This window comes from Bombus affinis, chromosome 7 (assembly GCF_024516045.1).
Source record: "Bombus affinis isolate iyBomAffi1 chromosome 7, iyBomAffi1.2, whole genome shotgun sequence".
Lineage (NCBI taxonomy): Eukaryota > Metazoa > Arthropoda > Insecta > Hymenoptera > Apidae > Bombus > Bombus affinis.
The window spans coordinates 2098534-2112019 of NC_066350.1; the positions used below are offsets into that span (position 1 = coordinate 2098534).

At 39.0% G+C, this 13486-nt stretch overlaps 2 protein-coding genes across 8 annotated transcripts in view; one reads left to right on the forward strand and one right to left on the reverse strand.

Moving 5' to 3' along the window:
• Nucleotides 1-13486, forward strand: part of LOC126918395 (chymotrypsin-1-like) — a 253434-nt gene that overhangs the window by 59319 nt on the left and 180629 nt on the right. The window lies entirely within an intron of this gene.
• The window catches only part of LOC126918364 (transcription factor AP-2-epsilon), a 201292-nt gene that overhangs the window by 38244 nt on the left and 149562 nt on the right, over nucleotides 1-13486 (reverse strand). For 6 of the 7 annotated variants that reach the window (XM_050726194.1, XM_050726197.1, XM_050726196.1 and 3 more), the window contains one exon: nucleotides 6496-6873. In XM_050726194.1, the coding sequence (XP_050582151.1) occupies nucleotides 6496-6873 (378 nt within the window). Of the gene's footprint in view, nucleotides 1-6495; nucleotides 6874-12343; nucleotides 13400-13486 lie in introns of those variants that run through there. The other variant, XM_050726193.1, reaches the window with a different exon arrangement.

The following is a 13486-nucleotide window of genomic DNA, read 5'->3' on the forward strand; positions in this document are numbered from 1 at the left end:
ATTACGACCGTTTTAGGACTTAGGTCGCGAATTGCCGCGATATCCGAGCTGTCGTACATCGAAAATCGCACGATTCATCGTATGCGACGTCCTGACCATTTAGAGTCCGGCTTTCACGCGACCAAAGAAATAGAAACGCGGTGCTAATTAACTCGGCTAAGTGGTCGAGCGCTACCTACCGGTATCTATCGACGGCCCGCGTTAGTTATAAATTGATGTAACCATGCCAGCCGACTAATGAGATGAAATGTGATCGCCTTTCTCTCGTTAAACGCCGCGGTGAGGTGAAGTCACGACGGTCGGCATTCGCGGTATCGATACTGATAAATGGGACCACGCCGCGGATATCACGGCGATCCCTTCCGATCGACGATCTAGCGAGTCTTACCCATATTTCCTCTTGTGTAATTCGACACACACACACACGTACTTACACACATGCACGCCTTTACCTTCTCCTTTTTGTCACGTTAATCGAGATTCAGAGTTACGTAACATTTTTGCAGATAATACCTGTTATGCGAGCGAGCAAATATTTGATGGTCGGACCGTTGGAAATTGGTGGTCGATGGAGTTTAAGGAAATGGAAGATGTTGAGGTTTGATTATGTTGGCTGATGATTCGACAGAATGTTATATTAGTGGTGTAGACGTGTAATGAAATTGTTTGAGTACAAATAAAAAGTATATATTTTCTTTTCTTTGTTCTTTCAGACAATGTAAAGATTTATGTTAAAGAAGAAGGTATTTTTATTGATTTAAGAGGAAAGCGAGTACGCATTCGAGATGAAGGAAAGTATGGTGTATCTGTTGCAGAAGCTCTTTCGCAATAGTATAACCGTAAATTCGATCAAAGATAGTTTTAAATAATGCGGATTTTTATTGCAATTGTTTACTTTTTTCAATGCAATTTTTTAATCTCATAAGGTAAATATTCTTGTTAATAAAATGAGAAGAACGTATCTAGATTATCGTCATTGTTCCGTAACAACTGGATATTTAACTCTTCCCCGTGAGAAAGACGTCCCACAATGAGGCAGATTTTCTGAATCGTAAGATCCCTTATCGAAGAGGCTGTCACAAATTGTACTCTCTCGAGCATAAATGTGAGATTGTGAAGGGATTCAGACGAGATACTATAATTCAGTATAAAACGCGTGGGCTATGGTGTATAGAGGAAGCACGAGGCTGCTCGTTTTCAAGGATAAAACTATTGGAATCGGCCGAACCACTTGCTTGATTATTGGCATTGTCGTCTCTTTTTCGGAAGCGTATCATCATCTGTTCTTTCTTCTTTGTAAAACGTTTCTCATGAAATAGAGCGCACACGATTTTATTTACATCGACTACAAACTTTGGTTTTCGTAGTTTTCAAATACGTATTAAACTCCCAGCACTAGTGTAAACATGATTATAAATTGTATGTTCGACACAGATTTTACGATCAATCAATTTACACATACATTTATGTATAAATATATTTACGATGCAGATTGTGATACATATTTATGATAGATTTACGGTATCTTAAGGCACAAGTAATAATTATTTGATTCGTAATACGTTACATAAGGAAACTACAATTTTTAATTTTTCATCTTTATCAACAAGATCTCCAGGAAAGAAAACAGCTCTATCGATTTTTCTGCAACTGTAGACAACGTTATTCATTACCTGCATACCTCTCGTTTCCCTTAATCATTTGACTAGAAACTACCGTATCATTGTTGTTCAGTTAGATCGAGTATGACGTAACATTAGTCATCGGCAGATGAAATGGCGTTTATTAATCGTTTTATCGAGTGATCGGTGATTTCCGATTACACGCCGATCCAATGTTACCTTGACGAGTTGGGCCCACGCGTTTATACCGTACTTGATCCTGTAAATTTTTCACCGTGTCTCCCATGCAACGCAAATTTCACGTGTCATGTAAACGAGAGAGCAAATTAAAACCAAAAGAACAGGGTGGAGGAATCGTTTACCTCTTTTACGCATCTCCGATACCGTCTTAAGGATTGCAACGCTTGGCATATTTCAGTCAAAGTAAACGCGTCCCTGGCATTCTCCCCGAGGGAATGCCAAAGGTCAGCCGAAAATTTAATAAGTAAATTACTCGAGGGAGGGCAACGAACGCGATGGTTCAAGAGGGTGGCCCATTCCCAAAATATTAGAATGCATCGCAGCTGGAAGAAATCGTAGACGAAGGAAATAACAAAAATATTTCATCCATCCAATTTTTCTAATCGTATATGACTTTGTAACGATATAAATGTATAATTAAGCTTGGAAGTAGGCAATTTATATTCCATGGTAATCTATTTGGGGTACAGGAAATGTGATTTAAAGGAACCTTCGCTGAACTTTCACTTTTTTTTACACGCGATAGAATGTAGAACAGTTTCCAATTTTATTTTTCTACCGCAAGATTAATAACTTTTGAATTATAGTAATTAAGACAATGACGAAGGAGTCGTTAATTTTTTAGATTTGATAATCTAGTCCATATATAATTACGTGCTTTCGAACCCTCAAAGTGGTTTCGAACGGCGTGTCCCCTTGAAGCTGTCGAAGCATAATCTCGCATCGTTGTCGTTCTCGATGCTCGTGGCAGAGATACCAAACCGAAAACTCTAAGGGTGACGCGAGTCGACGCATAGTCATCGCGACAAGTTCCCTAACTACGATCAACTATGCAAGACGCCGTTACTGCGTATAGTTTGGGAAAGGAGTTTGAGACTTTATGCCCCGTCTACAACTATCTTCTCTCCTAGCAGGCCGAAAGTCTCCTGGAACCATGATAATCGCGTAACTTTACGGAAATTTCGCTATGCCTGCTTTAAGATTTCATCATTCTCGAAATAAAGCTTTCAATTCATCATTCGTAATTAATCTCTTTAAGGGTGAATTCATTATCATCGGTAAAGATTTACTTTCTATCGTCTAGAAGAAAACAAAATTTACAGTAACATTTAGGATAAATAGTGAAAGTGAGCGATAAAAGTAATCGAAGGATGTGCTCAATACTTTATTATGCTCGCGAATCGCGAGATTGGATCGATGTTAGGTTTCATTGAGAACAAGATCGGCCACCCTCCTTTGAAGAATGCGCTTTAGGCAAACCAAGATAAGCTACAAGGGGTTGTACTGCTCGAAATAATCGATATTTCAATCTCGTAGGTCGGCAAAATATTTTAAAGCCGAGTTTCTAGTGGAACATTCTACATATTTACAAATATCGATATGAAACGAATTTGCTTTGTAACATCCCATAAAAATTAAATAATATGTTATTCTGCATTTTCGTATTGTACATAATCCATTGTATTATAATTCGTTATTTTCAGCAAATTATACCAATTTCACTTCATAGTAAACATCGACGATAGAAAATAAATCGTGATTATGAAGTTGCTGTTAACAAAATGAAATTAACGAGTCCGTGCATTTGCAATAGCTTTACTAAATAAATTTCAATCCGAACGTAATTGTGAATTCCTAACGCCTTCTTTGCCAATATCAAAGTACAGTTTTACTCGTTTTACGAGGCGCGAAATAAATAATTTTCGATACAGAATTTCAGGCTCGCAATACGAGACTGCATATGGCGCAGACAGATGCGTTAAACCGAACCCGCTTTTCTGTTCTTCTGGCCAGTTTCGATCTGTGCGAAACTAAACGTATTCTTCGGCCGCGTGTCGAATTTCGTCGAACCTGGTCTTTTTTGCGCGAACGTCACACGACACCTATGGAAACCGCCCAAAACATAATCCACAGCGTGGTTTACGCGCGTCCCCCCGCTATAATTAGGGTGATACTTTCATAAAAGCTATTCGGGTAAGGTGTACCGCAAATACTATTATCGTGAGTATTATTAGAGGTCTGAAGTTACCCTAAATACGTGGTAGCACGGTGTTCCGTTACTATGAGCAAAGGCGCGTTATGCTCCACGTGAATTTGTTTGGGAATCTAGATCCTTCAAATAATACACTTGCTTTTTAATGATTAAATCAAGCTTGTAAATCACAAGCCTTAGATAATTATCGATTACAGTAAAAATATATTCTATTGTTGAATACCTCGCAAGAAGATGCAAGAAATAAAATGTGATATTTTGTGGACGTTTTGATCTATAATTCTAACGAACGTGTTACAAACACGAACTACTTATCCTAACTAAAAAAAAAAAAAAAAATAATTGACAATTTCTAAACTCTTCACAAATTTGATCTTAACAGAACCCATAAGCGAGATCATCTTCTAACAACTCTTTCGCTCGATAGACAATTCCAAAGTCTTCCTCCTTTAACCCATCCGTAACCCCGTCGAACTATCGGTAGACAGTCAATGCTTCTCCAAATACAGCCGAGGGAATAAATTTTCTACTTTACGGAAATAGACCGCGTCTACCCAGGAAGACCGCGACTATGCCACGACTCGTCCACGTACTTACGATTCCCGCTAGAACAAACAATACTCTCGCACTTCTTTAAACAAAAAGCCTGCTGCGGGTATACTTAACATGGAGCTGTTCTCCGCGTATTCGACGTGCGACGGTTAGACAGCGAAGCGGAGAGAGACGATCGAGAACAGGCAAGAAACCACACGATCCATCCGTAAACCAGAAAAATCCAACTAATCGGGAACAAAACGTTACGTTGATCCTCGACTTCCTGCTGGCCGGTTCTTCTGACTAGCCGAGAGTCGATCGTTTCTTTCGAGTTACGTTAATACCTGACCAGGCTATCCCACCCATTGGAGCGAGGACAGGCACGCAGAACCGTGGCAAATGCAAATGTCGCGCGTCTCGACTCCTCGCGTGCTCTTCGTGGGATCAACGATCGTAATCACCGATGTCACGGGCCGACTTATTGGTCGCGATACGTCTAATAGATCGATAGCCGGCCATTATTACGCATCCCCCTGCTGTTCAACCGCCAGCGGCCCATCCTACAAATAACACGCCGCGTACCTTTTCTAATGAGCCAGCCGGACGTGCACGTGACCGGATCTTCGCGCGCTTCGATTTTACGCGCAAACCCCCAGGATGATCTTGACAACCAAACGACCGTATTTCCGCGAGAACAAGAACGCGTTTCAGAATCATCGTTTATCGATTTACTTCGAAATAGATTTTGTTTTATCGATGATTCGCGTACTATTGTTTCGGCAATTATTACAGCGAATAAGTGGTGTTTAATTTGATGTAGGGTATGGTTAAATTGGGTCTTGGGACTTCTGTTTCTATTATATTTGTCCTATTCTTATTTGTATACAGTGGAAATCTATTTATACGAACTTACTGGCAGGCAGATATGTAATTTATGTAATAGAAGTTTCTACCTCTTATGATTTTTCATCCATACATTGTAGTAGGAATTCGCGTTCAGACAAATAGATTTAACCAGGAAGAATTCATTTAATCAAACGCTAACTATAATTTCGTTCGTATAAGTGAAACTCATATAAACGGTGGTTTTGTTGTTATAAAATGTGAGAAGCAATAGGCAAGTTTTGAAAGTTTATATAGTAAAACACTAGCACCAAAAAAAGTAGTATATCTAATTAACGTAGTAAATCTAATTAACGAAGATAATGTTTCTGAATATTTACTCGATATAGACTGAGATAGACCGCTAAATTGAGAAAAATGTTAATGAAATATAAATAATTAATAGACAATTTTAAGATATGCGTAATATCTAGTCGTTTAAGAATTAATGCGAATATTTAATTCCGACGTCGACTTTCTACCATGGTATAAGTCTTTCATTTTTTAATAGGACAAAGATATTAATTACCATAACTATAATATACGGCAAATGGCATTTACCGTACATTACCGTAGGATCATAACGAATGCGATGATGGGAAAGCGATAAAGTTTCAGAGTGTATATATGCACATATGTTAGTAATCTGTTAGCGTAAAATAATTACAGTCTTTATCATAAAAAATAGTTATGCGTGTATTTGAAATAAAATTTTATCTCGCAAACATTTTGAAACACAATAAACTAAAGACAGTTTTTCTCGGTACGCACTACGTATTCTGATACAGTGAATTATTGTAATTATGATTCGATGAGGACGAACGATGAAACATCGCTGCAATTTTCTACCGATCGCGCTACGCGAATCAGCATACTTAGATATTCATATTTTAATGATGCAATATACAAGAGCGTGTTACCTTCCTAGTAGAAACATAAATACGTTGAATCGTAAAATATTATTAACGCAAAATTTCAACAATGTAACATTTATCGTTCGCGCACGATGCGAGATTGGACCTAATCTTACGATTTAACTTAATTTTTATTTCCTTCTGGAGATGCTTCGTATTTCTTTCACATTATAAACATCTTAAAATCGATCAAAATACTCCTAGTAATAAACAGATTTATATTTGTAAGCTGAACTGATTGACGACTGCGGTTGACTTTAGGGACGAAAGGGTTAAATCCTACTAATAACTCATCGAAGCGATTACTCACCACATGGATGCCCTCTGCGTCCCTCCTGAGATCACCACTCCTCTGGCCAGCCGTGACAGCGGCACTCAAGTGATTATAGTGATGTTGATGCAACGTGTTGAGCGTCTGCGTGTATGGATCGCCGACGAGGTAATCGAGATGTTGTGGCTGGCCAAGACCCGGATGTTGAGGGCTCGCCGGCGCATGATGATGCGAAGGGAACGGGGGTGGAAAGTACGGTGGTTGAAAGTCGGAGGCGGTGGGCAACGATGCGCCCCCGTGATGGGGCATCCCACTGCCGTTTCCATTGCCTCTGTGACCGTGGTGATGGGCGCCGGAATACGGCGAGGAATTTCCACCGCCCAGCGAGGAAATACCCCCGTGACCAGTTAATCGGTCCTGTTCGCAGAAAAATTCATTCATTACTATATATATATCACGAGATATGTTAGATACTTGTCGTCGTAAAAAGTATTTGGGAATATCTTATGGTAGAGCTCAGACATTTTATGCTTTTCGTAGTTTACTCGTACAGTTTTTCTATAATTCACTCGCTTTACACTGTTATCATTCTCCATCGCATTTTTAAATTTTAATCCCCTAACTAAAAATCCGTTCAAACATCGGCTGCAATTCGTTTGCGGCTAGACGGAACGACTTATGAAAACGTAGCAGCGCTTAAAGGATTAAAATTTTCTCTCGTGAGCAAGTTCAATTGTTTCCAACAACGTCATATATAAGGACACATCAAAAGAAAAAGAAACGCAGGAAATAAAAAGTAATAACCATAATAAAAGCGAGCAGAGATACGCGCGTTCTTCGACACACATTCACGTTCGTCGTCGACCGTAACTTTCGCCGCTATTAAAAAATTGCTGGCCACCAGTAATTGCGGTGACTAATGTGCGCTGGTATCGAGAGAGAAGAAAAGAAAAGAAAAGAAAAAAAATCATGTCAGCGGCGTTGGAGGTCTGCCATTACTATAAACGACGGGTATATGAAACAGTGGCGCTTATTTCTCGAAGGTGGTGAACACAAACGCGAATAAATACCATGCAAATCTTTTAGCACATAACGTAACGAAAATAACTTAGGGACGGAATATAGGCGTGGTATAGATCTTTTTTGAGGAAATCATATGAGAGTCGAACGAGCGTCACCGACCACCAAGCTCTCGATAACGCGATAAAGTGTTATTAGGAGTGATAAGCGACCATGAGGAAAACTCGTCGCTTAATCGTGAACGTCGCTCCTTTCAGGCACTCATAAATCGATAGCGATTTCCTCCATTCGGTCGTGCAATTTTCGATAATTTATCCGGCACCGAACTATAACGGATGACACGAATAAGAAAGTTTATTTGAAATTCTTTGGTCAGTGGCAGGTGAATAAAATGTATAAATTTTTAAAACATGAAAAAGCATGCGACGAGGCCGCTTTTATAAACGTTTCGTAATTCTTCGCGTGTGTGTGTGTGTGTGTGTGTGTGTGTGTGTGTGTCTGTGTGTGAGGAGTAAGTTTTTAGTTTAATTAAATTAAATTTGTTGTCTTGTACTCTGACATTGCAATTTTCGATGGTCCAATAAGATTAATTACCAAACTAAATGATTAAGATAACTTAACTGGTCAGATAATTTATATTTCTGACGTAACAATTTATTTACCCAGAAACTCCATGCTTTACAATAAACATCTGCATGTAAAATATACCATGTCATACTTATATCGTAAAAGCCTAAATTGTAGATTGAACTAAAATTAATTCGCTTACTTTTTACGTTTCAATTGCGTATTTAAAGACGTTCTCCGTTAAGAAACAACCTACTTGACATATTCGATAAAAATTCAGTAAAATTGGTTTCTATTGTGCATTTGAATAGTCTTCCTTTCTTATAAAAGTATGCTTCCACTAAAATTAACACGTTCAGAAGAATTACTTCAGAATTGAGAGACAGAAGCTTCCGGTACGTCGTAGAAAAGGATAAAATTACAGTGTTCGAACGTTGTTATAGAAAGTTCATAAATCTTCTATAATCACTTTACATTGGCATTAAGTGGGCTTAGGAATTTTACGAGCAAATAATTATTGTTTGGGACTGATTATCAATCTTCAACTATTTTAGGTATATTCGTTTCCGATATTTTCTTCGAATACATCTTTCTAATTTCTGTTCGACGCTGTTACAAAATTTCGATAAACATCTCCGCGTTAAAAGCTAGGCATATCAGAATCTCTACGAACTATCGACTGCATGAAATATCAGTCACAAATCGCAAGATCATCGAAGCAAATTGCTGAGCTGTGATTAAGCATGTTTCACCTTTGAAAATATAGCGAATTGTATGTACAAATGTACTTTTCAGTCTACATAATTGCTTGAAACGAAATGAAAGGAAATATTATTATACGATTATTGATAGACCTAGGATAATTAAAAATATATTTATAGTTTACAAATCAGTAACTAAATATTTTGAAAATTCCACAAGTATTAGCAAACTAAGCGTTTAATAAAAATTCTATTCGCTTATCTTTAAACTAATTTTTTTTTTTAAATTACGAAATTCTTTTTCGCTAGAACACAGGTAATGTATTTCCAAAATCAAAACTCAGAATTCTAATCATACGACCGGACAATGCACAAACAGAATCCACGTTCGTAATTTCCAAGATTACGACGCTTTTGCGCGGATTTCAAAATTTTTCGCTCGATGAAAACGGAACCCAATCTGGTCCACGTGATCTTTCGATGGAACGATTACGCGATATTATTCCGATAGATAGTATCGATCTGTGATGTATCTGAATATCGGCAGAAAGGCTTTCTATAGACACTATACCGGTGCAAGCCATTAGGTTTCTGTTCTGGTGATACGATCTCGAACATCTCTATAAGCAACGATGGGCCAACGCGTGTACCTTTTTTCCTATCCATACGACGGTCCATTTGGATGTCATTTGTCGATTCTAATTATGTAAGGCAATTTAAAAGCGAATGCCACTCGTGAATGAGATGAATTTTACTTAATGGTAGTATACGTTCATCTACACGATGATTATACACTATTGATTAGAAACTTTGTGAAGACTTGTCCAGACATAAAGTCATCAGAGATATAATACATCAGTATACTCTTAAATATTATTTTGACTTCGAACATTTCAAAGCTGTGGTATCACCAAACCAAACCAAAAGACAACAAGCGGTATAACATCTGATCTCTTCGCTAATTTCATCCCTAAGAACATTTTTCAAAAAAGACTTTCGTACGTTAGAAATAAAGTATTTGATAGGCACAGTATCCATGTAGGGTGAAACATCGCGACTCGAACTGTTCGTAACGGAATTTAACGATGATAGGCCGAAAATTGAGCGGAAGGACCCGTTATAAAAGGGAACTCTCACTTGGCCAAATACCATAATCTGGCCTAATCTGCCCGATACCGATGTTTAATGAGACAAAATTCAGCTTTGTCGCTTTCCAAGTCGCTTTCCAAATCGTTATTTCGAAATCTATGTCGGGTAGGCAGGGCCTGGGTCATTGCAACAGACCGCTGTACCTCGTTTTATTCCGTACGAAATATTTGTCGTCGTTTAACGAGCCGCGTCGTTACGAACCCGTGCACAAGTACCGTTTCATCTTCGATGCCAAACGGAGCCCCATTAAGGCGTATTTCAATTTGCAGTAATGTTTGTTACTCGACCATTATAGGTTTGACTTTCACGTGTCTGGTTCACCTTCCAAACGGACACGCGTCATCAATTTCTTACGTGGTTAAACATCTGATTTGAATATATCGGACAGTTAAATTTTCTCATTTAAATAAGATCATCGAGAAAACGCTTCGATTCGTATTGTTGTCGTTAATACCTCATCGTTACGGCTTTATATTCATCGATTTAAATATTTCCATTTCCTTAAGAATTATCTGCGGACAGCGTGTACAACGAACTGTTTGTCGTGCAGGGTAGCTTAATCCAAAATTGGATGCGACGTTTCGCGTATTCGGAAAGAAAATACGTAAACGCGATCGCACATAAAAAAATGATTTAAAGAAACGTAAATGTTGCAGTTTGATAGTGAATCGAATTTACAAGTACGGTATTATACAGACATTATACAAGATAGGAGGATCAAATAGGCAAACGCGGGAAACGTTTCGTATGGAGCAGCGGAGGAGACAGTAATTACAAGGCTAGAAAAATACAACGATACCAATGAATTTTAAAGAAATAGTCGCAACAATAATATTCCAGTTACTATCTGTTTCCGAGTAATCTCGTGGATTCAACTTCCTCGCTTAATAATTAACTCGAATGCCAGTTATTCGCCGAATCGTGTCCTTTGAAAGCGTAAAAATCATTTTCGTATCGGCTCGATACCGACATACGGCTGTAGAAGATTGATCGAAGCGAAGAAAGTAATGTAAGAAGTCAGGAACTACATAGATCGTGGCGCAAAAAAAAGACGACGATCGTTTAATAACAAGCTCGATCAAAACGATCTGACACGATACACGCATAAAATTTCGGCTTGGGAGCAACCTGCAAACGACCGATTCATTTCACAAGACGCATAGCCGAACTTTCCAGCTGAGATCGCTATTGATAAGGTCGGGAGAAATCGTCCTTCTTGCCACATATGACATGTAGACAATTAATAACCAATAAGTCGGCCCCGTGTCGAAATCGACAGATTGTAGATTACGAATAAATAACTAGAAAAGAAATTAACAGTGTTGAACGTTTGTGAGAACTCTCCAACATTTTTTATTTACTGTATCGTACTTAACCTTCGATAGCGGTAGGTAACCTGAATAATATATGTATTATGCAATTGTACTATTCCATTGTCACTAATTTAGTTTCATTTGCATTGTCAAAATAATGAAATTGATATTTATGATAATTTTCTTTTTATAAGCCAAAAGAAATTTAACTGTAGAACGCCAACACGTTTTATGAAATACTTTCATAGAATTCTAAATGTGAATGAAAAAATGATGTATATTGGAAGATTTAACTAGACAGAAATAGTACCTAATCTTTAACACTTTGATTTTCTGCTACGCCTACTTGTTCGACGATTACGGCAACGAGTATTTTTATTGCGTAGTGAAAGTTTTATTTCCACCAACTATCATGGGATCACGTATCATGGAGATTATTAACTTGAAGATCGCAGGCGATAGATATATGGAAAGAGTTTGAGATTTGATTGCTCAAAAGTCTAATACGAGTATCTGTTTTCACTACTAAATTTCATGATTGATTCTACTAATATTGATTGGATCGTAAGAAAAATATTTGTTTTACGATGATGATCGTGAACTACGTTATAGTATGAATTACTCTTTACGTTTTATCGAGATTGAAGCTGATTGAAATATATTCTACGATGCAGTTTCATGCAAATTCGAGTTAATGGTGAATTATGTTTTTATATATTTTTAATACATTACTCAAGCGTAATCAGTGCATGAAACTCGGCTCAAACAACTTCCTTCTCTTCGAGCAACGAAATTGGATATAATTTGTATCTTTTCATAGATAAATAGATGATTAATCGCAAAATTGATTGCTATCGTCGCTACGCTTTTATAATCTACACAATTACACTGGCTTCTTTTCCCGCAAACGTTTAAATTTCATCTGCTATAAACACGAATAATTGCACTTGGTTATCGTATCGAAAACACTATTAATAAAATAATCTTCATCCAAAATCGCGAAATGACAGAACTATCTTAGAAAAATCAGTGCGTGCATAAGTAAAATTTCATCTGCTTCGGGTCATTAAAGGTATGCATTCGATATTCAGAATGAATCGATCACAGAAAATCATAGAATTTCCAACGAAAACGCACCTCGACCTCGATCACCGTGGTCATGTCAACGTGCGGCGCGTAACAGAGCGCCAGCTTGTCCGCTGTCGGCGCTTCCGTTCGCGGCGGGAACATCCCTAGGATCTCCAGTTTGCCGGTTCCAGTGCCAGATCCGTTACAATCGCTAGATCGCTCGCGATAATCACTTTCGAGCACTATTTCCTCCTGCACATCACACAATCACGATTCGTTGTCATCTGTGCACCACTTCGCGACGATTGTCGTTTTTTAAACACACTGTGCACTGTGATGGTTCACTATGGTGGTCTCCTTCAACCAATAGGTTAACAACTAGGTTTCTCGTTTCATCGAAAAACGATACTGTTACTGTTACAAAAGATTTAAACTGTAGGGCACCGAGTGCAACTGCGTTCCCTTCATTACTCGAAAAGTATTTTAATGTTCGAGAGTAAATTGTAGATTCAGAAGAAAAAGCAAAGATAGTTTGATCGAATGATAAGTAACTTTAAACATCATTTCTATGGTTTCACGAGAGAAACAAGCAAAACCAGGCACCCTTGGCAGCGAATTTACCAATCAATTATCGCATCAAAGGCATCAGCCTTCAGCCAAGAATCGTTGCCCGTCGCAAGCGGAACGAGTGAGCGGACACGCGCGAGCTCGTGCATGGTTGCTTTTCGAGGATCGTTCGCGCATCAATTTCGAGGGTCGCGTGAACGCATTCGACCACCTCGTCGTTGCTCCAACAGACGTCGAGTCCTTGCAGGCACCACGGCGCGGGGAGAAGTCAGAAAACGCGAGCAGAGAGCCAGAAGGCGAAAGATACCGAAAGACCGCGAGAGAAAAGTCAAAGGTTCCGTCGTGGAAGTTCGTAGGCTTTTGTCGGATGAAGGCGAGCCGATGCGAAAGAGAACAGCTGATCGGCTGATCGAGCGTCGTGTTGCGGCCGACCGACTGAACGACGGGGACGACGGCTCGCCGTACGAAAGTATAGCTAAGAGCCGTGTGCCAGCACGACGAGAGGACGAAATGGGAGGTGGTACGATGTGCTCTTACCGAGAGCTACTACTACTACTACTACTATACCACCACCGGCAGCCACCACCACCAGCGACACGGGCGTCGTCGTCGGCAGCTGTGCACCACCACCACCGCCACCACCAT